The sequence below is a fragment of the Hypomesus transpacificus genome, chromosome 17 (genome assembly GCF_021917145.1).
Source record: "Hypomesus transpacificus isolate Combined female chromosome 17, fHypTra1, whole genome shotgun sequence".
Classification (NCBI taxonomy): domain Eukaryota; kingdom Metazoa; phylum Chordata; class Actinopteri; order Osmeriformes; family Osmeridae; genus Hypomesus; species Hypomesus transpacificus.
In genome coordinates this window covers 6568389-6593349 of record NC_061076.1, presented here as the reverse complement: position 1 = coordinate 6593349, position 24961 = coordinate 6568389, and the positions used below count along the sequence as shown (strand labels likewise).

At 52.5% G+C, this 24961-nt stretch overlaps 2 protein-coding genes across 6 annotated transcripts; one reads left to right on the top strand and one right to left on the bottom strand.

Moving 5' to 3' along the window:
- The first annotated feature begins 7 nt into the window (after positions 1–7).
- nr5a5 (nuclear receptor subfamily 5, group A, member 5) lies at positions 8–2085 on the top strand. Its single transcript, XM_047037502.1, has 4 exons — positions 8–718; positions 903–1022; positions 1156–1303; positions 1487–2085. Exons 1-4 carry the CDS (start codon positions 8–10, stop codon positions 1732–1734), a joined length of 1227 nt encoding a protein of 408 aa, XP_046893458.1. The 3' UTR covers positions 1735–2085.
- A 397-nt stretch (positions 2086–2482) lies between these two features.
- camsap3 (calmodulin regulated spectrin-associated protein family, member 3) lies at positions 2483–24809 on the bottom strand. Of its 5 annotated transcripts, none has more exons than XM_047037496.1 (17): positions 24287–24809; positions 18376–18647; positions 12170–12310; positions 11643–11726; positions 9988–10126; positions 9745–9884; positions 9549–9633; positions 9369–9405; positions 9141–9211; positions 8839–8911; positions 6614–8729; positions 6319–6446; positions 5907–6199; positions 5681–5774; positions 5476–5594; positions 5198–5316; positions 2483–5048 (listed from the first exon to the last, which is right to left on the bottom strand). In XM_047037496.1, exons 1-17 carry the CDS (start codon positions 24417–24419, stop codon positions 4749–4751), a joined length of 4344 nt encoding a protein of 1447 aa, XP_046893452.1. In that variant the 5' UTR covers positions 24420–24809; the 3' UTR covers positions 2483–4748. The 5 variants fall into 5 exon arrangements, with proteins under 5 accessions (XP_046893452.1, XP_046893454.1, XP_046893453.1 ...); XM_047037498.1 differs by having other exon boundaries at positions 5907–6196; XM_047037497.1 differs by having other exon boundaries at positions 6319–6443.
- Between the last annotated feature and the right edge of the window lie 152 nt (positions 24810–24961).

Below are 24961 nucleotides of genomic sequence, written 5' to 3'. Positions count from 1 at the left end.
GGCAGAGATGAAACAGCAGAGAGTTTACTACCATCCAAACACTGCCCCTTGCAGGATCAAACTGGAAGGTACACAGACACACCTGGTGGGTGCGGGTGGACACACACCTTCCGCTCCAAGTGAACTTCACAGGATGACCAATCACACATCCTTCCCACTTACTTCTGACCCCTTCTACCAATCCCAGAGCTATGCCCCTACCATGGTCCAATCAGATCTCCCCATGATTTTGGACTGTACCATGAGCAGAGAAAGGGCCCCGGCTCCTTCTTCTCTGTCCTACCCCGGACTCTACCACCGGCCCTATCATGGCTACCGCCAGCAGAAAGGGGGCATGCCTTTCAGCTGCAGTCCAGCCTCTGCAGCCCCTCCAACATCTCCCGCACCGAACAATTCCCTGACACCCCTCACCACACCGACAACAACCCCGAGTTCGACACCGAGCTCCACGCCATGTTCAACCCCTGCTCCAACTTCAACTCCCACCCCTACTGCGACCCTCAGCACTGCCTCTAGCCTTCTCCTCCAGCTGCAAGACGGGGAGCCGGATGAGGCCCAGTTGTGTGCCAAGGTTCTGGCCAGCCTGCAGAGAGAACAAGCCAGCCGAGGGAAGCACGACTGCCTCAACACCTTCAGTATCATGTGCAAAATGGCCGACCAGACTCTCTTTGGTCTGGTGGAGTGGGCCCGCAACAGCCCTCTCTTTAAGGAGCTTAAGGTAACACGACCTTCATGACCTACAAACCTAGACCGTGAAAATGTGCAGCGTTCAGTTCGACTTAGCGTTGGAAAATCCCAACATTCTAATTTCATCAGGCGTCATTCGCACAGCTCAAACAGCAGTGTTTTTAAGTGTGGTGCGTGGAGTGCAGGTGTAGACATGGGTGTTCTGACTGGTGCAGGTGGAGGACCAGATGGCTTTGCTGCAGAGCTGCTGGAGTGAACTGCTGGTACTGGACCACCTGTGCAGACAAGTGACCTACAGCAGAGAGGGCTGCATCTACCTGGTCACTAGACAACAGGTAACTAATGCAACACGTGCTTATTATACACCTGGAGCTAATGGCAAGAATTGTGAGAGACATATTTACATACTTATACATTAGTATTTTGTGGGTACCAGCAGTGACCGGATATCCCTTCTCTCCGCTGCAGATTGAGGTATCGACGGTTCTCTCCCAGGCTGGGGCTACTCTGAGCAGTTTGGTGTCCAGGACTCAGGACCTGGTTTTTAAACTCAAGGCACTCCAACTGGATAGACAGGAGTTTGTGTGTCTCAAATATCTGGTGCTCTTCAACCCTGGTGAGTCTTAACCTCTGGGAAAATGGGGTTGGTTGCTCTAGCTGAAGTTTGGATGAAATAATTGTCAGACCAAAAAAAACGACTGTTCTTGAAATCCAGCTCAGATGCGTTTGTGCAGGAGAAAGGGGTGAGTTTGTTTTGCGTCTACCGCCGTGGTCCTGAGATGTGTCCGTCACGTTGCAGATGTGAAGTCTGTGCAGGAGCGCAGGCAGGTGGAGCAGACCCAGGAGAGGGTGAACCGGGCCCTGATGGAGCACACCCTGCACACCCACCCCGGACACTCGGACAAGTTTGGCCAGCTTCTCCTGCGGCTCCCGGAGGTGCGGAGCATCAGCCTGCAGGTGGAGGAGTACCTTTACCAGCGCCACCTGCTGGGCGACCTGCCCTGCAACTCCCTGCTGACAGAGATGCTGCACGCCAAGCACAGCTGATGGTGCCGTTCTGCTGGGAGCTTTTCCTCCTCTGGCTCCGCCTCTACAGATGGGACTCTTTACTCCGTCCCCCGTCCCCCCGCCAGCCTTCCCTACGCAGGATGATGAAACATGACCTGGAGTAGTCCTTCCAACTCTGCTTTTAGGATCGGTTGACAGTATTAACTGGTGGCCCGATTTCAGTGGTACGTTTTGCGATTGTATTGTCGGTCACAACCAAAATAAATATGCTACTGATGTTTGAGACAACTCGGTGAATCCGACCACTGCCATAGTCTGCATCATCTCCCATCCTTCCGCCATACATTTATATGAGAGTAATTTTCTCAAAGCTGCACACAGATATTAAGACACCGCTATTTGAAATAAAGCAGGATTGCTTTTGTGATTGACCTATGCACTTTTTGTAAAGCTCTCTCTTGTAAGTCGCTTTGGATAAAAGCGTCTGCTAAATGGCTAAATGTTTCAAAGTACCAAGTTGGTGAGTATGAATAAAATGTTTCCATTTGAAATGTGTCCCCAGTGAGGGAAAGAGATGTGTTTGACCTTTCACATGTTCTGTAAATCACACAACATTAGGCCAATAACCTCCTATGCAAGAGATGGTCATGCTAAACTGAAAAAAAAAGTAAAAGGACAAAAACGTAGGGAAAAAAAGGACAACCAGTACATGCAAAGTGAAATTGACTTTCACCTTAACATGGTTTTATGGAGTGAAAACATAAACCAAAAATGAAAATGACAAAAATGATCTTTACAGGATTTTATTCATCTTCAGTTGCCCGGGGTAGATTGGTAATCATGAACAAAAGACAAACAGGTACGTTCTGCAGCCAGACATGGCAACAGGGCAAAACAGAAGAACAAATACATGTTAAACATGAATTCAGTGAAATGAATGTGAATCACCACCTTAACCAAAACACATAAATAATAAAATCAGAAACTAAACATCAAATGAGCCCTCTAGCCCTCAATAAATACACCCCTGGACCCCTAGAACCTTCTACAGGAGAATTGCACTGAATCCAGTTATAGTTCAACTACCACGTCATTTTCGATCTTTTACACATATATACACACACACACACACACACAGCCACCTGTCACACACTTTGCCTATTATCCTAGACAACACATCTCCAATGAGACCTCATTCAAACAACCACACATCTAGGAAGCAGTATGAGGTGTGGGGGGGCAGACATGACAGGGCAGCTGACCCACCCAGCTGCTATAGTGCTACGGAAGGCAAAGGGAGAGCAGTTCAAACACCGGCAGGGTTCAAGAGAGTTAGCCAGCTTCAGGCGTGGGTGATTCAAATGAAACGGACAGCATCTCCTGTTGTGACTGACCATGACCCCATCACGAGGACCAAATGGTTTCGTCTGAAAGCGTAACCCCCCATAGAGAGGAGGGCAGGAAACCAGGGCTGATACAGTCCGGAAAATTCCATCTACAACCAACACTTATAGTCGCACACAGACACACACACAAAAACAGGCAGTTATATGAGAACTCAACTTTGTTTCCCCGTGTACTTCAGGTTTTATTTCTCCTCGATTGTGGAGAGATCAAGTCTTTCCTGTTCAACTAACTCTTCTCATCCTCTCTCATTCGCTCACTCTCCCTTTCTCAAACAAGCACGCACACACACACACAACTCACTAATGCTAAAGCAGCAGGCTAGCTTATTCATAGCTTACAAAGGGTCAACTTGTTTGTACAAATCATTGTCAAGAACAAAAGTAATCAGCATTAAACAGCATTCGTATATATATTAAATCAGCATTGATTATCTTTTCTCCCACACATATCCAGGTAATGCTAAACAAGAATATTAAAGCCCTCCTTCATCTTCCAGTTTCATCGATTGAGATGGTCACATTTCCAGTCGTAATCGCATACCGAAATTGGAACTAAAGCAAGGTAGATGGGGGAAAATCTCAGAAAAGGTTCAGTCTTCGTCCTGCCTGCAAAGGATGAAGCGAGTCATTCGGCAAATGTCAAAAGTAGTATCAAAAAACATCCAGACGTCTCCAGCTGTCAAGTCAAGTCGGAGCTGTGCGGCGAAGCACGCCTCTCATGGGGGGGGGAGGAGGAGAGACGACCAGTCTCCGGGAGGTTCCAAACCAGTATCTCCACGGTGGAACCGAGTCCTTCTTGCCCCTCTTGACAGACAGGCACGGCAGCCACTCGAGAGTGCGAGCGAGCCCCTCGCCGGATCCGCCTACTTCGGAACCACCTAGCGCCTTGACCGACCAATGGAGAGAGGAAGACCCGGAGGAGCCGGGCGGTTCGGGTAGGCCCTACATTCACAACAGAGTAGTACCACTCTGATATCAGCTGAGCTCCTCCTGTCGGAGGGAAGACTCGCGGGCTCCGCAGACATGGAGAACGAGCCCTGGAGAAAAGGCAGGGGTAAGAAAGAGAAAAAGGAAAAAAAAAGAGAGAGAGAGGGCCAGAACGACTCTGCTCCCGCGTATAGTTGTTTGAGCAGTGGCAGTGTGTGAGTGTTCCCCCCCCTCGCTCGCTCTCACCACCAAGTGCTTAAGGTCACATGGAGGACTGTGTGGAGGGCGGCGAGGGGGGGGGGGGGGGGGGGGGGTAAGGCAGGGCGGCATGAGAAGGCCGGGAGCGTAAAAGGGGAGACAGGAAGCGTCAGGGGCGGTCGTTTTACAACATGATTATATTACAATCTAGGTAGTTCAGGCATAGCCAATCAGAGGCTAATGTAGGCTGCAGCCAGCGGTGACAGTGCTGGATGAATGGCTGTAGGAGACTGGCTGGGCCCTGTCACATGACACACGTACTACACAAAAAGCTGACCCCGCGCTTAGACCGACAGGGCATTTTGCAAGCCCCATGGCGGTCTACCTCGCTACGGAGTCTCAATAAACAGAAGACTGGCCTCGAATAATGCCAGAAGAGGGCAAGGGGCTTGTTTGTGGAGGGGGAGGAAGGGGCCTCGGAGTCAGCATATCCACACCCCCCCCCCCCCACTCCGTTGGTCTCTATTTGGGGGTCCCTAGCTTTTTGGGGGTCCCCGGGCGTTTCTGCCACAGGTGACCGGGGATGGTGAACGCGTCGACGCTCATGGACATGGTTTTGGACGGGATGGCGGTGAACTGCTTGCGGTCGGAGCTGTACTTGTAGATGGACTCGATCATGGCGGGGGAGATGACGCGGGGCCCGATGCCGGTGATCCGAACCATTTCCTCCGTCTCGGGGTTCATGGTGTACACCGCCCGGAACTGGCAACTGGAGTCTCTGAAGAGGATCAGGAAGTGGTTGGCGGTGCTCTTTTCCATTTCCTGTAGCACAGAGAGGATGATAGAAAAGCGGACGTGAACTGGCATGAAGTGAAATGAGATGGGCTGTCGTGGGTTGGCAGTGGGGGAAAGATGAGCAGCTCCATGTGGACTCAGGCTGTTGTCAGGCTGTTGACCGAAAGGGCTCTGACCTCTACTATCTTGTTTTTCTGCGGTTCGTTGACCTTGCCGGCCAGGCAGCAGCGGGAGATGGCGTTGTGGATGATGAATTTGTTGGACTTGAAGCTAGGCTCCTTGTACAGCTTTGGTCCTAAGAGAGAGAGGGGGTGGAAGAGAAAGACAAAAAACAAAACACAGAAACACATGGAAGTTTTAAACATATCCCAAGTCAACTGGCAGCGGGTACAACATATATACCAATGACTTCAGAACTAAACCCAGTGTTTAAACTCTTTAAGCTGGAGCTCACCAGTATATTCCGGAATGGAGGCAGGGGAGGAGATGGTGGAGGCGTTCTCCCAGTCCCTCTCTCCATTGGGCGTGGCCATCCTCCCCGGGGACATCAGTCTCGACGGCGAGTGAGAGCGGCTGAGGGGGACGACAGGAGGCGTTAAGCGAGAGGTTCACGGTCGGACAACGCGGCCCGTGTCCGCGCGAGTGCCATTGACAGTTACCTCGGAGACTTTCGGACCGTCAGGGTCCCGCTGTCGTTGGCCATGGAGGACAGGTTCATGGTGGAGTGCGAGTACACCTTGTTGAGCCTTGAGCCTTGTGGCAGAAACAGAGAAAGGAGAACGAAGGAAAGTCAATGTTGAATGACTTCCATGTGGTCAACATGAGCTACGACACACAAATAACAAACTAAAGGGGGGGGGGGGGGGGTACTAGCTCTGCATTTACCCATAAAGCCCTTGGCGGGGCTTCGGGATAGGACCGAGTCGTCGCGGAACACCGTCTTGGGCCTCTGCTTCTTCAGGTCGCGCACGGTGGTGGGCTTCTGCCGCAGGACCTTGCCCAGGTCTTCCATGATCTTCAGCTGCTGCCGCCGCTCGTACTCCTGCTTGGTGAAGTCCCCCCGCCGCTGGGGGGTGCCCTCGGCCGAGGGCGTGCCGGGCGGCGGCGGGGTGCCCGGGGTGCGGGGTCGCTCCTCGGCCTTGTCCCCCCAGCCCTCGATGGTCATCCACTGAGGCCTGCTGGTGGGTGGGAGAACGGAGGGGAGGGGCGTTATATTAGGATCAGGGGGGAGACCGAGTCGGTGAGAGAGAGAGAGACAGAGAGACAGAGAGGGGGGGGGGGGGGGGGGGAGTCTCACTTGGCCTCTCTCTCCTTCTCCTGCTCCTGCTTGCGTCTCTTCATCTCCTCCGCTCGTTTCTGCTGCTTCTCCAGCAAGGCTGCTCGTCGCTGGGCCATCTCGTCCTCCGGCCGAGCCTTGTCATCCTGCTGATCACACGCACGCACACAGTCAGACACATACACACACACACACAGTCAGACACATACACACACAGTCAGACACATACACACACACACACACACAATCAGACACTAGGCTAAAACACGAGGCTAAAACAGACACAGTGCCATAAGACAGACAGACAAGACGATACCTTGAAGAAGAAGCCGACCCCTCCCTTGTTCTCCGGCTCGGTCATGTCACTCATGGTGTCCGAGAACCCGTCCGGCCCCTGGTCGTCGTCCTCGCCGTCCCCCCGCAGGGCCGACAGAGAGATCTCAATCAGGCTGCCGCGCTTGCCGTTCACCGCCGCCGCCGGAATGTCGCTCTCGAACGAGCACTCGGAGGGCGCCCCGGAGCTGCAGCCCCCGCCCCCGGGCCGGGGCCTCGCGGCCAGCGCCTGCGAGGGCCCCGCGTCCAGGTCCATGCTGAAGATGCTGTGGTTGTCGTCGTTGGAGCCGGCGTCCGACAGGTTGTCGTCGGAGGCCCGGGGGACGGGAGTCGGGGCGGCCCCGGCCGGGAGGGGCGGCAGCGGCTCGTTCTGGCCGTCGGCCGAGTGAGAGATGGTGAAGGAGGAGGACGTCTGCACCTGGGACTGCCAGGGGGAGACGCGCCGCAGGTGGGGGAGGCTGTCCACGTTCTGGTGGTGGGGGGTGAGGACCCGGGACACGGCGGGGACTTTGGCGTCCAGGGGCCGGGGGTAGTGGTGGTGGTGCTTGGGGCTCTTGGGCGGCACCGACTGGGCCCTGCGGGGGACCGCGTGGGGAGACTTGGGGGCGGCGTGGCCGAGGAGCTTCCGGGAGGGCGAGGGGGAGGACGAGGCGGAGTTGAGGTCGCGGGAGGACTCGCGGGACATCCTCCCCGGGGCGCTGGGGGTGGATGTCTTGGGGCTGGGAGGGATCACCCAGGACTTGTTGGTGGAGGCGGCCTTCTTCTTGATCAGCTGGTTCTGCTGCTCGGCCAGGCGCTGCATGTCGCTCTGCAGGGAGCTGAGCGCCGCGTTCAGCTTGGACACGGCGTTGTTGTAGTCGCCGAGCGGCGCCGCCCCCTTCTCTCCCCCCCCGGGGGGCCCCGCCCCGACCCCCTTCTCTCCTGGCGCGGGCGCCTTGTCCTTGGGGAGGGGGAGCGGCCTGTCGGGGCGTGGTCCCGGTTTGACCTTGCCAGCCTCCTCCGCCGGGGGTTGCCGTTTCTCCTCCTCCTCCTCCTCCATGCGCGCCAGCCGCTCCTCCAGGGTCAGGCGGCTCAGCTCGTCCTCCGTGGAGGAAGCGCTGACCTGGCTCTCGGCGTCGTCCTCGCCCTCCCCTTCCCCCTCGCCGTCCCGCTGCTCCTTCTTCAGCTGCAGGAAGGCGCTCTTGCCCAGCCTCTGGCGGTGCTTGGCGAAGATGGCCTCGATGCGCTTCTTCTGAGCCTCGATGGCCTTGCGCTTCTCCTCCAGCCGGGCGCCCAGCTCGGACATCTCCGTCGTGAGCGCTGGGCTCTGGCCGGGGCTCTCGTCCGACTTCTGGCCCCGGGAGGCGGGCTGGGGGCCGGGGGCTTCGCCCGCCTTGGGGGACTCCGCCGCCTGCTTCTTCCGGCGCTCGGCAAAGCTGGTCATCTTCACGCCGCTGTCGGACGCCTCCTCGCCCCGCCCTCGGCTGTAGCCGGCGGGCGTGGCGGGGTTGGACGGGGCCTTGGGGAGGTCCTCCGAGGCGTCCGAGTCCACGCTGCCGTCGCGGAGGACCGAGTCGTCGTCCCGCGAGCACTCCGAGGCGTGCCGGGTGCGGCCGGGTTCGCCCGCCTCCCCCGTGGGCCGGTACAGCATGCCGGAGCGCGAGGGGGCGGAGCAGCTGAGGGGGGCGGGGCCTCCGCCGTTGTGCCGGTCGTCGGGCGAGTGCAGGTAGAAGCCGTCGGGGGCGCCGTCGGGGTGGAGGCGGGGCTCCAGCTTGCTCTCGTTGTGGATAATCTGGAGGGCCTCCTCGATGGTGGGCAGCTCGCCGGTCTCGCTCTCCGCCAGGCCGTTCTCCTCCAGCACCAGGGGCACGCCCGGGTTCTGGGTGGCCCACGAGGCCCTCGCGGGGGGCACGGGGCCGTTGGGCCGAGGGGCCTTGCTGAGCAGGTGGCTGAGGTCCTCCGGGGGCGTGTAGGGCACGCGGGTCATGGTCGGGCCGGGCGGGGTGAGATTGTCGGAGCTGACCGAGCGGGTTATGGCGCTCACGGGGTTGCCCATGACGACGTCCACGTCGCTGTCCAGGCCGAAGGGAATGCTGAAGGACACAGCCGACAGAGGGCGACTGGAGAGACCGGGAAGTGGAAGGTTTTATGATGTACAATGGAAGATAGACATGGTCAACGAGACATGTGTAGGAGAGCAGAGTCTAACGGAGAGGAAGAGAGACCCACCTGAGAGGCTTCCTAGTCCAACTTTTTCCAGTTCCTTCTATATGAGACATTGAGGTAGACTGAGTCAGAGATCCTGAGCACATTGAGACACACACACACACACAAGTAAAAGGCATGCACACGAAAATGCACCAAAACACAACCGTCAAAACAAGGACACTTCAAATCAACTTAATGGGTTCAAAAATAGACAGAAAAAGATATACACACACACAAAAGATTGACACGCACACACAGGCAACAGTGAACAGACTCGAAATAACCCAACATGCCGTGTGATGTTATGACATCACTGTTCTCACCTGACACGCCCCCTGGTGACACCGGGGAGGAGATGGGGAGGAATGGCTTTTTGAAGATGGAGGGAGAGCCACTAAAATGCACAGACCCAGAGAATACGATGTCAATCCGAGAACAAATCATTCCCCCGCACTGGGTGGACCAGGCACGAACAATGCGGTAGAATGGTAGATGAACTACTTTCATATTCAATGTTATTTTTCTTTTTTTTATTCAATGAAATGCTTCACCTATTACTGCTGGTTGGTGTCAGTGGTGCAGAAGCATCTGGAAGAAAAGAAAATCGCGTTCAACATGGAAAGGAATAGCATGTTCATACACACGAAGAGGGATTTCCAAAATCCCATATATGCAACTCCACATTAGCTGCGTTGTTTGAATAGGCCGGTCCCTCAATGGTCTTCGCTTACCTGTCACGTCTACGGGCTGAACAAACTCTGGCCTTCGTACCTCGAACCAGCCAATCAGCTCTGCCAGGAAGCTCATCATGTTGACCTGAGAAGAAGACAACCCACTGTGAGCTCAACAATGACTGTTATCGTGATTAAACCGACGCTGTATGAGAGCATGTGCGATGCAGATGATGAAGGAGCACGGCGCACGCACCCGCAACGGTTGAGGGGCGTAGAGCATATCCTCCAACACCAGGGGGCAGCAGCTCTTCAGACAGCTGTCACAAAACTCGCTGATTAACTGCAGGTTGTACAGGCTGTCGTCCACCGACATGGACTCCTTCATACACACATCTGAAACACAGAGGAGGTCAAATCACTCAGAACTTTTCCCCAGCACGAGGGTAGTTCTGTAGTCGAACTGTTGTTACGGTTGCCAGGTTTGATTTGCTCTAACCCTCCAGTCGCAGCAGGCCAGGGCAGTAGTAGTGGATGACGGCAGCAATGGCACAGCCATTGGACAGGTCTGTTATGTCGTTCACCACAGGGAACGTGGGCTTCTGTTTGGACTGCGTCTTATCTTTTCTGTAGCGGATCTGAGAGAGAGAGAGAGAGAGAGAGAGCGAGCGAGAGAGAGCGAGAGCGAGCGAGAGAGAGCGAGAGCGAGCGAGAGAGCGAGAGAGAGAGAGAGAGAGAGAGAGAGAGAGAGAGAGAGAAACGGATAGAAAGACAGGTGAGAGAGAGACAGGAGATCGAGAGGTGGTCAGTTGATAAACACATGACCGTACGGGAGATCCTTGCCCCTCGCTTTACAGTTCACCACTGTCAATGCAATACCTTTTGACGTTTGCATTTGGAGATTTGAGTTTCGCTGCAACACAAATGTCAAGGTCACTACTCTCCAAGCGGGACTGGGCAGTGAACACAAAAATAACCATACAAGCAAGGCACACCTGGGGTCACACGACAAATGGGACAGGCAAAAGTGAAGTGAAGTAAACGAGCGAAGGAGAGAGAGAGAATAGACAACATGCGATGTATGAGGAGAGAGAAGTGCAGCCAGACTGCAGGAGCCTGGGGGGGGGTTTAGCGAGTGCAGACTGGGAACAGCGAGGCCATTGTCAAGAGAAACTAGGACAGGTGAGAGCCTTGGCAGAGAGAAAAGATCTTCTAGCTCAAACAGGTAGGACAACCGAAGACGGATAGCACCGGTGTCAACGCCAACAACTTCACTGGAAGTCTAACTAAACTCTTCCTTCCCCAAACACTCCCCTATCTCTGGTACGACCAGCGGGACAGGTTTTAAATGTCATTTCCAAGAGTGTTTTTTTTCCCCTTTTTTCTTTTTTCATGCACCGCTACATTTTAGCTACAAAAGGCCAGCGTGCATCACAACCACCCCCCCAACCCACCAGCCCACCTCCCCCTCCCTCCCTGCCACGTCTCATGACATCAACAGTGACATCGGCAGTTTGATGCGGGACAGCATGTAGCAGCACACTGGCATTCTCGTACGGTGCCGTCGGACGGAGAGGGGGGGGGGAAAAACCGACCTGTCAGTCGTGAATCTGCTAACGGAGAATAGGGAGATGAAAGGGAGGGAAGGAAGGAAAGGAGGGGAGGAAACAGAGGACAGGAAGGAACTTACAGGAACTAGCTTCCAGTACCAGCGAGTGGGACACTGCCGGGAGGGAGGGAGGGAGGGAGGGAGGGAGGGAGGGAGGGAGGGAGGGAAAGATGAAGAAGGTAAAGGGGGAGCACAGGAAAGAAGGAAGGGTTCGGTGTTAAAGGGCTAGGATGGAACACTCAGAAGGAGAGAGACTAGGTTCGCAGTGAGGGACATGGCGAAGGGTGCGTTTGTTGTGCGCAGTGGGAGAAAGCGTGTACGGCACCAAGCGCCGACAGCAGAACTACGTGGTGATCTTAATGCACTGCACATAATGCGCTTGTACAGATTCAATGTTTTATGTAAGAGTGTTAGTGTATGTGCGTAATCCAAGAGAGATTATAGCTGGAGTATGCATGTCATGTGAACCACTGGTATGTATGTATGTATGTATGTGTGTGTGTGTGAGTGTGTGTGTGTGTGTGTGTGTGGAGAGGGGAACTCACAGAGGCCTGGACAGGCTGAGGCTCTGTGCAGCTCTGAGACGCGTCGCTCTGCCCCTCCGCTCGCTTCCTCAGATTCTGGTTCAGCTAGGACACGTCAACAATGTCTCAAAGTCACACAGAGCGCCGACAGAAGCCTCAACAAATCCTCGGTCAACCGGCAACATTAATGTGTGGCAACGCCCAGCGTTGATTTGTGGGTTAAAATGTCAGCGTTCACATAGAAAAAAATCGCAATAGGATGCGGCTAGAATGTGTGGTTCTTTCACTGGATGGGATTGTATGGTGACTGGTGGACATTTTACATTACATTTACATTTAGTCATTTAGCAGACGCTCTGATCCAGAGCGACTTACAGTAAGTACAGGGACATTCACCCCGAGGCTAGTAGTGCCTTGCCCAAAGACACAACGTCATGTGCCCTACCGGGAATCGAACCAGCAACCATTAGATTACTAGCCCGATGCTCTACCCGCTTAGCCACCTGACTCCTGGACATAGTGAACACATTGCGTCCCCGGCTCCTTACCTCGTTAACCCAGTGGAGCAGGGCTGCTTCCCAGCTGGCTCCTCCCCCCAGCAGCTCCACAGCGCCGCACGTCTTCACAGCGCTCACCGTCTCCATGGCGCCCACTGCCATCAGGGCATCCATCACTGCCAAGTGGGCACTCTGCACCAATCAGAGAGAGAGAGAGAGAGAGAGAGAGAGAGAGAGAGAGAGAGAGAGAGAGAGAGAGAGAGAGAGAGAGAGAGAGAAGTCAGGGCAGGGCCAGGCAGCAAGGACCAGATGACAGTTGCAACATCATTCAATTAGCTCTAATGCTATAATGGATCCTGGTGACATGTCTACTGTTCCGCCAGGGCAATGCAGCCAGGCCAGCTTTGCTCTGCTGCAAAGCCTTTCAATACCACCCTCAGCCACTAGGTGTCTCCAGGGTCAAGATTTGTGTGGGAAGAGGGACCTGCTGTGACAACATGGGACCTTGTGCTTTAAAGTGGGCCGCATGTACGTGTGTGAGAGTGTCGGTGTACTTTGCTCCCTTTGCTGACTGTACAAACGCTCCAATAAATCAATACGACATCAGCTCCGCGCTGGGCGGGGGGGGGGGGGGGGGTGTTTCCTTCTTTGTCCGATTCGTCCTCTACTTTCTCTCCAGCTTTCCTTCTCCCTCTTCCGCGTCTGCTGTGAAATCCGGCAGTATGAGTCATGTGTGGCAGGCTGCAGGAAACGGTATCGCACTGCAACTGCCCGACTGGGGGAGGCTGGAGGAGCCGCAGCGGCCGTTTGGAGGAAAACGCAGCGCGCGTGCGTGACACATGGATCTGGAGTGCGGAGGAACCAGCGTGCGTGGGCAGAACAATAAAACTCGGACCCCCCCCCCCCCCAAAACGCCACAGAGATGTAAATCTTCATAACAAGAGGCATCGACAATATTGGACGCCCACAAAGATTGTTAATCATTTAATGTCCCTGGTGCAGCAGCAATAGCCTCTCCTTCTCTCATAGTCAGAGCCTATCACAGAGCCTCTTCCCAAGGCCAGAGTCCATTAAAACTGCACCAACAACAACATTATGAGCTGAGAGAGAGAGCGCTTTAGCTCCCCCTAAGAGGGTTAGCTCATTAGACGCCGTCTTCAGCCACACCGTGGGCCCAGGCTCACCTGCAGCCAGGCCCAGAAAGCTCTGTAGGGCGCCGGCTCTGAACAGTCACTGTTTCACCCCCCCCCACCCCCACACACACACACACACACACAAGCAACCTTTGACCTCTAAAGGGAAAAGTTTCCGTGTTTATCCACCACAGCTCATATAATCAATGTCAGAAAGGAACGAGCGTATGAGAAGAGGGTTCTCTAGATAAGTGGTTGCTCAGGAGGTTTCCGAAGGACGAGAGAGAGAGAGAGAGAGACACACAGAGAGAGAGAGACACAGAGAGAGAGAGAGAGAGAGAGAGAGAGAGAGAGAGAGACACAGAGAGAGAAACACAGAGAGAGAGGGAGAGGGAGAGAGAGAGAGGGAGAGGGAGAGAGAGAGAGAGAGAGAGAGACAGAGAGAGAGAGAGAGAGAGAGAGAGAGAGAGAGAGAGAGAGAGAGAGAGAGAGAGAGAGAGAGAGAGAGAGAAAGAGACAGAGACAGAGGGCAGCAGAGCAGAAGCCAGCTGAAGGCGTCCTGAGCCTGACAGACTGACGGAGGACCAGGGGGGCTCTGCTAGAGCCCCGGAGGAGCCGGGCCAGGTCAGGACAGCCTGGCCTGGTCGAGTCTGTCAGGCTCAGGACGCCTTCAGCTGGCTTCTGCTCTGCTGTCTCTCTGTCTCTCTGTCTCTCTGTCTCTCTGTCTCTCTGTCTCTCTGTCTCTCTGTCTCTCTGTCTCTCTGTCTCTCTGTCTCTCTGTCTCTCTGTCTCTCTGTCAGCGGATCCCAGCGGGATGGGTATGGGGCAGGGACATTTCTAGATCCTTCTAAAGGCAACAGCAACCACTGAACATTGCGAGAGAGGAGGAACGACAACAACGGGAACTAGATTCCCTAAGTGGAGGCGAAATAGAAGATGGGGGATCCAAGCATGTATGAATGTGTCCCGCGGTCAGTCACAACATGCTCTTATTTGACTCTGAAGCCGTTGACTTATGCATCCTTGCTGTCAGCCTAAGACAGCACATCACGGTTCTATCTTTGTCTCCTCAATCTGTGTCAGTTTGCGTTCCACATAATGTACACCAGCCGCCATCCCACGCAGCGGTGGGACTCCACCCTCCTGCTGATTGGCTCACCACAGCCTGCACTCTGTTATAATCATTAACCCCGGCCAATGGGGAGGACAGACGGGTCATAACAACACATTCCTTGTCACAGAGGTCTTTCCACAATCCCTGATCCGAGCCCGCTTTGAGCCTAATCTGGGCTCACTCGTGCTTGTCCCCTTTTTACTCCCCGTCTTAGAACTTCAAGGAGAGGTGCGTGTTCTCCTTGTAGCTTTACGCGCACACGCGCACACCACGCACACACACACACGCACGCTCTACCCCTGCTCCAGCTGCAGGCTGCGTCCTGTGGTGCACTGCCCGTGATGCCGCTCCGTGCAGGTCTGCAGCTCGATCTGTCTACCCATGCTTGAACTGCTGAGCCGGGGCTGGCCCGGTGCTGTGGGAGAGCGGGGGCCCCGCCAGCAGAGACCTGTCACATAGCATTCTCTCTGGGCCAGGGGACGGGCCTGGACTGGGGTCACTCGGGGCCCCTGCCGGAGGGAGGGGGACCCTGGGAGCCACGGCTCGTCTGCTCGGTGCAAATGTCGGCATTGCAGAGGGAGACAGACACGGGACGAGGCTGTGATGGATTCCGGGCGAGGGCTAGGACAGACTGGGCTGGGCCGGACTGAATAAGCGAGGCCACAGTGGTCTTCCCTTGGACCGTGCCCAGAGACCAACACGGGGGTGTCACAAACAGAGTTTTATCAATTACAGTTTACTGCTGGGAGAAAATATAAGAGAATTCAAGCCGTTGAGAGTGAGACTGTGCCAGTGTGCTCTGTTGTCTGTGTGGTACAGTCATTATTGGACGGAGGGAGAAGAGGTGGATTCTCATGACAAAAGAGAGGAATGAAAGGAGAGTGGAGGGAGGAGGGGTGGATTTCCCGTCCCGACCCCGCCAGAGCCCGCTAAGCCAAATCACAAGTTTCCCTAATGAGAGAGGAGCAACCCTGGAATACAGAGCGCCCGCTCTGCCAGATCGTCATAACAACCAACAATCTGACCCACAATGCACCATACCGCAATCCTGAACACAGCAACGCTCGCAGCTTAACATCGACTCGGTGCTCAGAAAGCCAGGGCCGGGGGAACATAGCTAGCATGATTAGATAAACATTCCTACGACGTTTAACCCCATCCTCCAGAAGTTACATCGTATGCCACGCGTGTCAATAGCAGGCATGAACAATGAATGCAGAGGCATTTCAGAAAATCATTAGCAGCGATTAGAACTGAGGGGAAATCTGATTATGTCTGAAATATGACTTAACCCCTTCCCCCACCAACAGCTCAGCGCGCTGCTTGCAGAGAGAGCGAGAGAGAGAGAGAGACAGAGACAGAGAGCGAGAGAGCGATAAACAGAGGGATCAGCCAGGTTTGGGGCCCAACTGGGGGTCCAGAACAGGAACCCCTCTAACAGCACATGGGTCTCTGAACATGACATGGCTAAAGAGTCTGGCAGAAAAAAGCTATCTGGACTCGAGCTTTTTAATAGGATAAAGCCCTCTTCTCACAAACAACACATTAGAAGATCAGTCACTCGATCTGAAACATTCTTCTGTTGCCTCTGTTACCAACAAAGAATATAGAATTGAAAGTGAACATGATCTTTCCCTTTGGCAGGGTCGCATGACTGGCCAAAATGTTGCAAGGCAAAGTTTATCATTCCTGATCCCGAGGATCAAGTGTGCCACTTCCAATTCACATTGAGCTACTGACTGATGCTCAGTTGACCAAAAACCTGCCTACACAGCAGTATGATTTAAGACAAAGTGTCAGCGCCGACCCGGCATGTACACTCCGGGCTCCAGCTCATCTACATCCCAGCTCAACGACTGACCTTGACGACGTACAAAAAGGCAGCCCGTTAGCAGTTATGACAAAGCCCACGGATGCACTCCCAAACAGCATATCTGTAAAGAACATGACGGGGCGTGGAGGGAATTAACGAACAGCACACGTTGCGCAAAGACGTCCCGGTTAAGAACGCGTGCCGCGCGGTGCGGCGGCGATGTCGGCGGTGCGTTCTGGGTAACGTGGACTGGGATGATGACGTTCAGTCTGGATGGCAGATTATCTCTAATCTTCAAAAGATCTTTATCCTCCAATCTGAGGGGGGGGGGGGGGGGGGGGGGGCTGGCCTGGGACATCACCAGCGTGACCCAGTGGGAGACCTCCACCAGCTAGCAGGGTGTCCTTCGGGGAAGAGGCTCAGCTGGACCAGAAGCTCCCCCAGGGTCAGGTCCCCCCACCCCCCCCCCCCCCCCCCCCCCCCCCCCCATCCTCGACGCAGACGACCCATTGGACATTCCTGGCACCCGCTCTGATAAACCATTTCAATCCAATGACGCTTCCATCAATACCAGTGGTCAATAATATACGTGGTGGCATATATAAAAGATTAAGAGAGGGTTTGGCAGCGAGTAAACAATGTCTTCACTCTGGCGGTGAGCATGCTTACTCTGAGCATGTGTTAGTGTGTGCGTGTGTGTATGTGGCACAGACATGTTGAGCTTTAATATCAAAAACCAGCCCAGCAGATTGCTGTTGCTCCAAAGCCGTTTACTGGCCAAGGCCCCAACATTGCTGCTCTATCCTCCTAATGCTGCTGCTGCTGCCTGACCCACTTTCCCTGCAACGCTGCCTCCCTTCCCCAGCGCCAGGCAGCTGCACACGAGCCCAGAGCCCGGCACTGCAGCACAGGGCGGCCAGGGCAACGCTTGACAGCCAAGCTCGCGGTTCAGTGACAAGGACTCGGGGAGTGCCCAGGCGCTTGCCTCGACCGGGCCTGTCTGGTGGCTGAACCGGCACAAGCTGAACTCCACTCGCTCACGCACCAGTGAGCTCATTACGGCTGCAACAGGCCGGCGGGGACACACCTGGTGCCATGGCCACCAGGCCGAGGCAGCGGAGCGGAGGGGAGCTTTCGGCCGGCTACGAGGAGAACGTCACATCTCCCCCTGGGTCCCGGGAGACACGCTCCCTCCCCCACTCCCATAAACAAAAACACAGCCCAGCTCTCCAGGACGAGACGAGGCCGTACAGGCGGCAAATTAAATGGGAGTCAGGCAACAGTCAGACAGCGAATCATATTTGCGGAAGAGAAGGGAAGCAGAATTAAAGAGGTTGTTTATCCAACAGAAAGCAAGCCGGTGCTGGTCAGCCATTTGAGACACGTCAGGGGAGAGACTGGTTCTCATGCAGAGAAAAGAGAACTGTGAAACATGAGGCTCGTATTCTGGTACAGGAGGGGTGGGGGGGTGGGGGGGAAGGGGGCTTTATTTCAGATGTCTGAGAGAACAAACCAGTTCCGCTCGATTCAGAGGCTGTGCTGAGGGCTAGCTACGAGCCCCCGAGTGCTCTCTCAACACACGGGCTCCGCTTTCACTGGTGCTGCTCGGCCATTGTTCGAATCCACAATCTGATCTGGACCCACCTTTTGTCCATCTCTGGTGATGGCTCGCCCACCCCGTCCAGGCTACCCCAAACTTACTGAAGAGCTGTCTCCTCCAGTCAGCACTGACTCCACCCAGAGCCACCCCTAGACTGCACTGGCCCTTCCCAGCTGGAACCACTCATCCTGAGGGGGGTGGGGGCACGGTGGGGTAAGAGTGGGGGGCTGGGCAGGATCCGTTTGATGTCCTTTAATCCCAGGAATCAAAGCATAAACATGTCCACATATACCGCCAGACCCGGCCTGCAACCCACCCCCACCCCCACCCCCTGCCCCACCCCCTGGCTAGCCTCCCCCCTCTACTCCTGTGTTCAGATCTGTACTGTGTGTCCCCACTAGATCGATGGCATGGATTGATTGGGACGACCGGTTCCCTGCCCAGTCAAACCGGGATGTCTCCTTAAATGAACCTTTTGGTGGACACCACCCCAAATGACAAACTAAGTGAGAAAATGTAAACCCTCTATAAAAGACTCGGTCGAGCCATAACAACAGCGATCGTAGACCTCAACGATGACCGCCCGGGGGCCCTTACCATTTTGATCGGCTTGTGCCGTAGGTCTGCTTCCGTCACTGGGGAGTCCTGGTCTTTGGGAGCCACGGCCCTTTTGGCGAGGAGCTGGAGGAGGGTGGCGTTGTCTTGGGGGGGCGTCCTGGCCTCCGCGGCCCCCGGCCCCCCCTGCAGCAGGCCGTAGGTGCGACAGTAGAGCTCGGAGGACAGCAGCAGGCGGGTGACGGGGGGCTTGAGGTGCTCCTGCTCATACTGGTCACTGTAGAACGGCTGCCGCAACTCCACCGGTACATTCTCTACAGGGGCGAGAGACCAAAACGAAACGCAGAAGCCGTTACAGAGAAGCAGTTCAAAAGGAACCCAGAGACCACAGCAACCCAAGGAGAACGAGGACAAGGATACAGCAGGATATGAAAATAGGACAGGATGTAGGCTACGCACACAGAACATCGACTAAACATGACAGCTCCCTGTTTAGTCTGGAAGGCTTTGTGAATGGAAGTGAAAAACGAGGAGTTTAGAGACACCGTGGGTGAAGCTTGGGTTGAAGTATTTGCTACCTGACGCAACACAGATAAACATTCACTGGCATATCAGGCTAGCCTCTGCCCTAAAGCTACAATCTTCCGACTGAGTGCGTAGAGCAGGGGTTAAATGAAGCATGCTCGTGTGTATGCATGTGTGTGTGTGTGTACAAGCGGGGGAGAGAGAGAGAGAGGGAGGGAGCGTGTGAATGTTCCTCAGCAAAGCCAGTCAAAACAATAAAAAAAAGCCAGAGGGTTGGGGGATGAGGTGACAAGACGCTTGAAATGGTTCCACTGTCGTCTTTCATGGAGGAGGAAAACACCTCTGTTGCCATTTCCCTGTCCTGTCACCGGCCGCTCACTGCGAGTGTGTCATTCTGTTGCCCTCGGCTACGATACTGCGGTGCATTACACCCCCATCAGGTCACATGTCGGGGCCCTGCTAGAGAGTGAGACCAGTAGTCAGGCCACTTCAGGATATCCAGACCAGGGTTTACAGTCTGAGGATAACCAGACAACCACTCTTAAAGATAACCTTGGCAGGTTCTTTAGAAACCCAGCCATTGTAAAATGCCACTATTTTTATTTTAACAGCTTGCCTTCTACTATAACATGAAACCTGTCAAAAGCAGTGTCAAAAGACAACCTTAGAGCCCAAAGAAAGTTCTGGAAGTCCCTACATAATAATCCAGGAGCAGTGCTCTGAGTAAACACCAAGACAGCACTTGAGACTGGTTTTTCTGTAAACAAGCTCAGAACACCAAACACACACACACACACACGCACACACACAACACTGAAGCACACAAACACGACACACCCAAAACAGGTTTAGTTGCATTCAGGCGGAGTTTAAACCCATCCAATTCAATACTTCCACACAAAAAAATGCACACATTACAGTCAACAGCTCAGATGTCATTATTCAAGTGAGGAACAAAGAAGAAAAGAAAAAAGTAGTGAGACAAATATGGCCTCCTTAAATCACATGTCTCTCAGTGAGTCACTGCTGCTCCTCAACCCATAAGGACAGACTGAAGGATAATGAGATTCTCCTGACTGGGTTGTTGTGTCATTAGGAGTTCTGTAATTAACCTATTGAAAGGGCACAATACAAAAGTAACGCCCATCAGCGACAATGTTCTGGCTTCTCTGTTTCTATAGCTTACCCTCACAGACAACAATTACAGGTGTAGAATACAATGGCGTTAGTCATGCTGAGAGCACGTATTTGGGTATGAATGTCCCTTTGTGTCTTACTACTCCAGAGGGCAACGTTAGGAGCATAAACACTTTCCCAAAGTTGTTGTCTCCTTCACCAACAAGCAGTGAGGAATATACTTCTTTAGAAACATAGGATAGCCATGACAAACTATACCCAGAATGCAAAGCAGGATGCAAAGCTCACAGCAGTGAGAGATGGATGTGGTCGATAGAAGCATCATTTCCCTGAGGAACAGTCCAGCAAATGAATGACCAGTCTGTCACACACACACACACACACACGAGTCGGAAAAGGGACGTTCTGCAAATGTAAACCCTTCTCCAAAAGGATTACACCACACAAACAGCTGAAACAGGAGACAGACAGAAAGGGAATTATGGTAACGCCTCAGCTCAAGCTAAATAGAGGAAAATGTCAACACAATGTTGAAATCAACGATCCTTCAGCTAAGTATTTGGACAGCAAACATGATGGTTTCTGTGTACAGGTATGAACCACATTGGCCTCCCTTCCCCCTCCCTCCCCATCGCATGCATGCACACAGATCAGAGGTCGTGGTTTATCTATTAGTCAGAGCCGAAAGGCCAAAGGTCAAATATGCACATACGGGCAATTTTGGAGAGTGGTTTGGCAGCTAGGAAGCCTAAATGATGCAGAACAAGAAGCATGAGAGAACCATGTTGCACCTGCAACTGATCCCATTTAAAAAAAGGTCAAGGAGTCAGACAGACATAGCAGTTAAGTTAATAGACTCTTCACAGTGGTAATAAGGACACCTCTGTTTTGTCTCCAACCCCCACCCACCCCAACCCCCCATTGGCGGGGGGAGGCCATGTGGCCTCTTGCATAATTGATTGAGTTAGCGTGCTGGTCATGTCACGGACATTATAGGCATGGGCCCAACAGATACTAAAAGACACAAACGCAAAACAGGAGTCCGTTCGATCCGACCAATGTTTTGGTTGAGCTCGTTCCCTCGGGAGTCTTCCGCGAGGCTGCCCATTCTTCCCCCTCGCCATTCCACTTTACACCCGAGAGCAGCGTCCAGCGTTGGATTTCAGACGGGTTGTCATGGTAACAAGTGAACATTAAGACCTCTTTGTCCTAATGAAGGGCCACGGCAGCCTCCACAAGCACAGAGGCTGATCTAAGTATACTACTTCGACTGTCCTGCTTAGACCCCTTCAAGAACCCTCACAAGACTTCAATTATTCATAAGAGCTCAGATGTGCAGCAGCGTGAAAGGTAAGCGTCGGAAGAGAGGAAGCAGCGTTGACTCAAATGTCTGCATTTTGCCAGGCCGGATTCATTACAAATGATGATGAACAGATCAAAATAAAATGGCAACATTTTTGTATATCTGAGGGGAATCAATACTTTTGTTTATTATATTGATCGAAGGAAGATATTGTTTGGTTTAACACACATTACACGCTTTTCTTTCACCAAATTATATTATTGCTATCGTTTCATTTTTCTCATCTGTAAATATTACTTAATACTCCTGCAGTAGACCGGATCAAACGAGAAATATTCACACTCTGAACAAAGCCAGTTCTTGTTGCTTTAATTCGTCCAAAAATGAGGCCGGTGAAAAAGCAGCTTTATGCTGTGGTGACCTCAGGTCTCAACAAAGCTCCGGCAAAATATCACCAGTATACAGATCCAGACAGCACATCACGCATATCTCTTTATTCGCGAAATAAACGTCCCGTAAAACTGCACCTCATTTCAAAGCTAAATCAATAAAACGACCTCACAAAGGAAAATCTCACAGGCACATTGGCGAAACAGGGCTCCCTTTCACGGGACCAGATAGGTCTTCCTTCCCCCTCCACATGTCCCATCTGCATGTGACAGTAAGCTTTCTAGTAAAGCTGTGCAGTAGTACAGCAGTCCACGACACAGCAGGGGTCTCCCACTGACCTACAAACTCTCCGAGAGCCACTTTGCATCACAAAATATGATGCCTTCAACTTCCACATGGATACCCCATCATCACAGATCTGGTGTTTTTAATGACCTCATCTGCCTATTCAAAGCATGAGAAGGATGCAAGCACGAAGGTCCTTCTTCTACAATGCCCATTTCAAATGTAGCCTCCCTGAGTTTTTTTACATGTGCAATACTCCAGAGTTGGACAGTAGATCTCCACCCTTGCACTAAGGGGAATCCCCCTGAGTTTTGGCCTTGATTCCCTCAGATCATCTCGGGCATCCCAAGAGGAGAACATCTGTCAGGGAGCACCAGAAAGACTTGGGAGGTTTCAGCACATCACATGCTAACAGCCACGGTTTGTGTCTCGCGCCGGTAGCTGCCCCTAGATCCTCCTGAGTTCCTGCTCACCTGTCGACTTCCACCCTAGACACACTGACGGCTGTGATGAGTAATCACGACAGCAGGCTGGTCCCCTGCAGCTCTAGGAGCAAGGTGGAGCCACAATAACAGGTTTCCTCTGAGCTGAACAAACAAGAGCTTTTATGACCTTTATTCAGGAGGGAACAGCATTTTTTCTGAGGAATTTGGAATCAATAGGGAAAGGCTGAGTGACTTAAGGAAGGGCTACATATTTCCTTTCAATTACTGAAGTTGTTTGAAATATGAATTTGTTTAACCTGTAGTGAGTGTGCACAATTTACCAACAAATTTATTTAAAAACATCTATTTTGGTTTTTACTGATATGAATTTAACAGGGTAAGAGCTTTGGAGGTCTCAGTTACAACAACCTACACAGCACACCAACACTATCCCTGGACACACACTGTTCAGTCGTCTTCCAACCAACTCAACAACTATAGAAACTGATTATGGTGTGGGTACTGACTCATACCCAATCAGAGAACAGAACATCTTGCTCCAGCAGTAATATCTGTTGTTCTTCAACATTAGCCTTCTGGGAAGGGAACTGATGATGTCACCATGTTTGGGCAGGGAGATAACTGCAGTCCTGGGCTGGTTCAGCAGATTATCTAGCAGAGGGGAAAGCATCCTCACACTGTATATAACATACTCCAAACTGCAGTCAGTCTCAGGGCTTAGTCCTTCAGCCTGGCTTTGAGTGGTGACTTTGGCCAGAGGGTGTGGCAGAGCCAGAGTCAGGCTGGGTGTTGATGCCCTGAGCAGGCTGGCCACCCACAGTGAAACAGCAGCCTGGACCCATGGCTAGGGATTGCGTAACACATGACACATAAGCCAGGTTGCTAAAGTACAATTGAGCTTGTGTCAAACCATAACCAAATTTAAACAGGAATATGTGATGACTCCCAGGCTCATCTCATTGTCACTGGCTGGAGAGATTTGTTTACATCTAGGGAAGTATCTTTCCAGGCATTGTGGATTCAATAAATGATAGTCGTGAATGAGGAAGTAATAGCTAAGAGAACAATTGTGTTGTAGGTGAGAGTGTAAAAGGTTATACTGTATATTTTAGGAAGAAGAATCAATGCAATGAACAAGAGTAGGGCTGTAAATTATCCCAAATTTGGGAGTGGGAGAACATCCAACAAAAGGATTCTCTAAAGTGGGTGTGTATCCGCGTCATGAGAGCCGGTGGTTTTTACACACGCGCCTTTTGAATATCCGCCCTTTCGCATTATGGTTGATTAATATAACTATATTTTTTATGTTCAAGGACCGATGAGTAGGCCTAAGCTATGAATGTACTTGTTCAGTTACTAGAACTAGATCCATGCCATAAGCCTAAAACATGTGATTAACACATATTATTCAAAGAGTGTTATGATTCAATTGATTATCATTACGGCCAATATTCAACTACCTGTCAAAAATAACCTAGAGGCCTCAATGCACCAGTCGGGTTTGACATGCGGGCTACATCAAATCGGCTTAAAATCACATCGGCTAGTCTATAGGCCTAGACAAGAAAAAAATATAACATTTTGTGTCGTAGCCTAATGGTGCATTCATTCAGATGCAATGATGCTGTGCTTTAGACAACATCCCAAGAATGTGAGAAAAAAACTGCTATTAGGGTTAGGCTACAGTGCACGATCCATTCATGTGCTGCTCTTTGTGTGCCCAAAATCGCTGAGTTTACACACAGCCCTCAGTTCACCTTCATGCAAGCGTTTTTCATTAGATTGACAGATATGGAAAAATGTTGGATTACCGGGAAAGGGGAAGCGTGTTAGAAAACATAACATAAAACTATAAATCACAACATACCTGCATTTCCGTATGATTTAGCCAACAGCCAGCCGACACTTGCGCATATTTTTGCCCTAGTAAAATCGTACAAATCCAATGGCTTTATTTCTGGGACAACAAACGTCTTCCTCGTTGCATTTGAGTCCACCATAGCGAGTACCGAAACAGGCCGTGGAAACGGGAGGAGGAAACAGAACTAGAAAAGAGTTGGTTACAATAAACGTTCAAAAATTCAGGCTATCATTATTGACTATTCCATAGCACAACGTCCTAGGAATACGGATATGGGTAAGCGTTTTCTCCGGGGGGAAAAAACTATGTAGAAACGGGTTATCCAGTTCAAGATATTTCTCCACGAGTTTAGTGAATAAAACGGTCATGAGATGAAGGCGTGCGCGGTCTCACTCCCTACTGTAGCCCCCAACCCATCTGTACAAATGAAAAACACTTATCTCCCGTTTCGCACTATAATGCGTGTGGCTGGTTATACAGTCGGCTAGAGCCCCGCGCAGATGACGGATTTTCAGGTGCTCCACACTGGCATCCCTCAGTCAGTTCACTGGCCAATAGCATTTAAGGAAAATTAGTGAGGGCGGGATCTACGACTTGTGAAAAGAACCAGCAGGTAGAGAGGTATGCTTGTGAAACAGGTGCACCCACCCCTTGCGGTCAACTAGTCAGGTAGCTCGTACA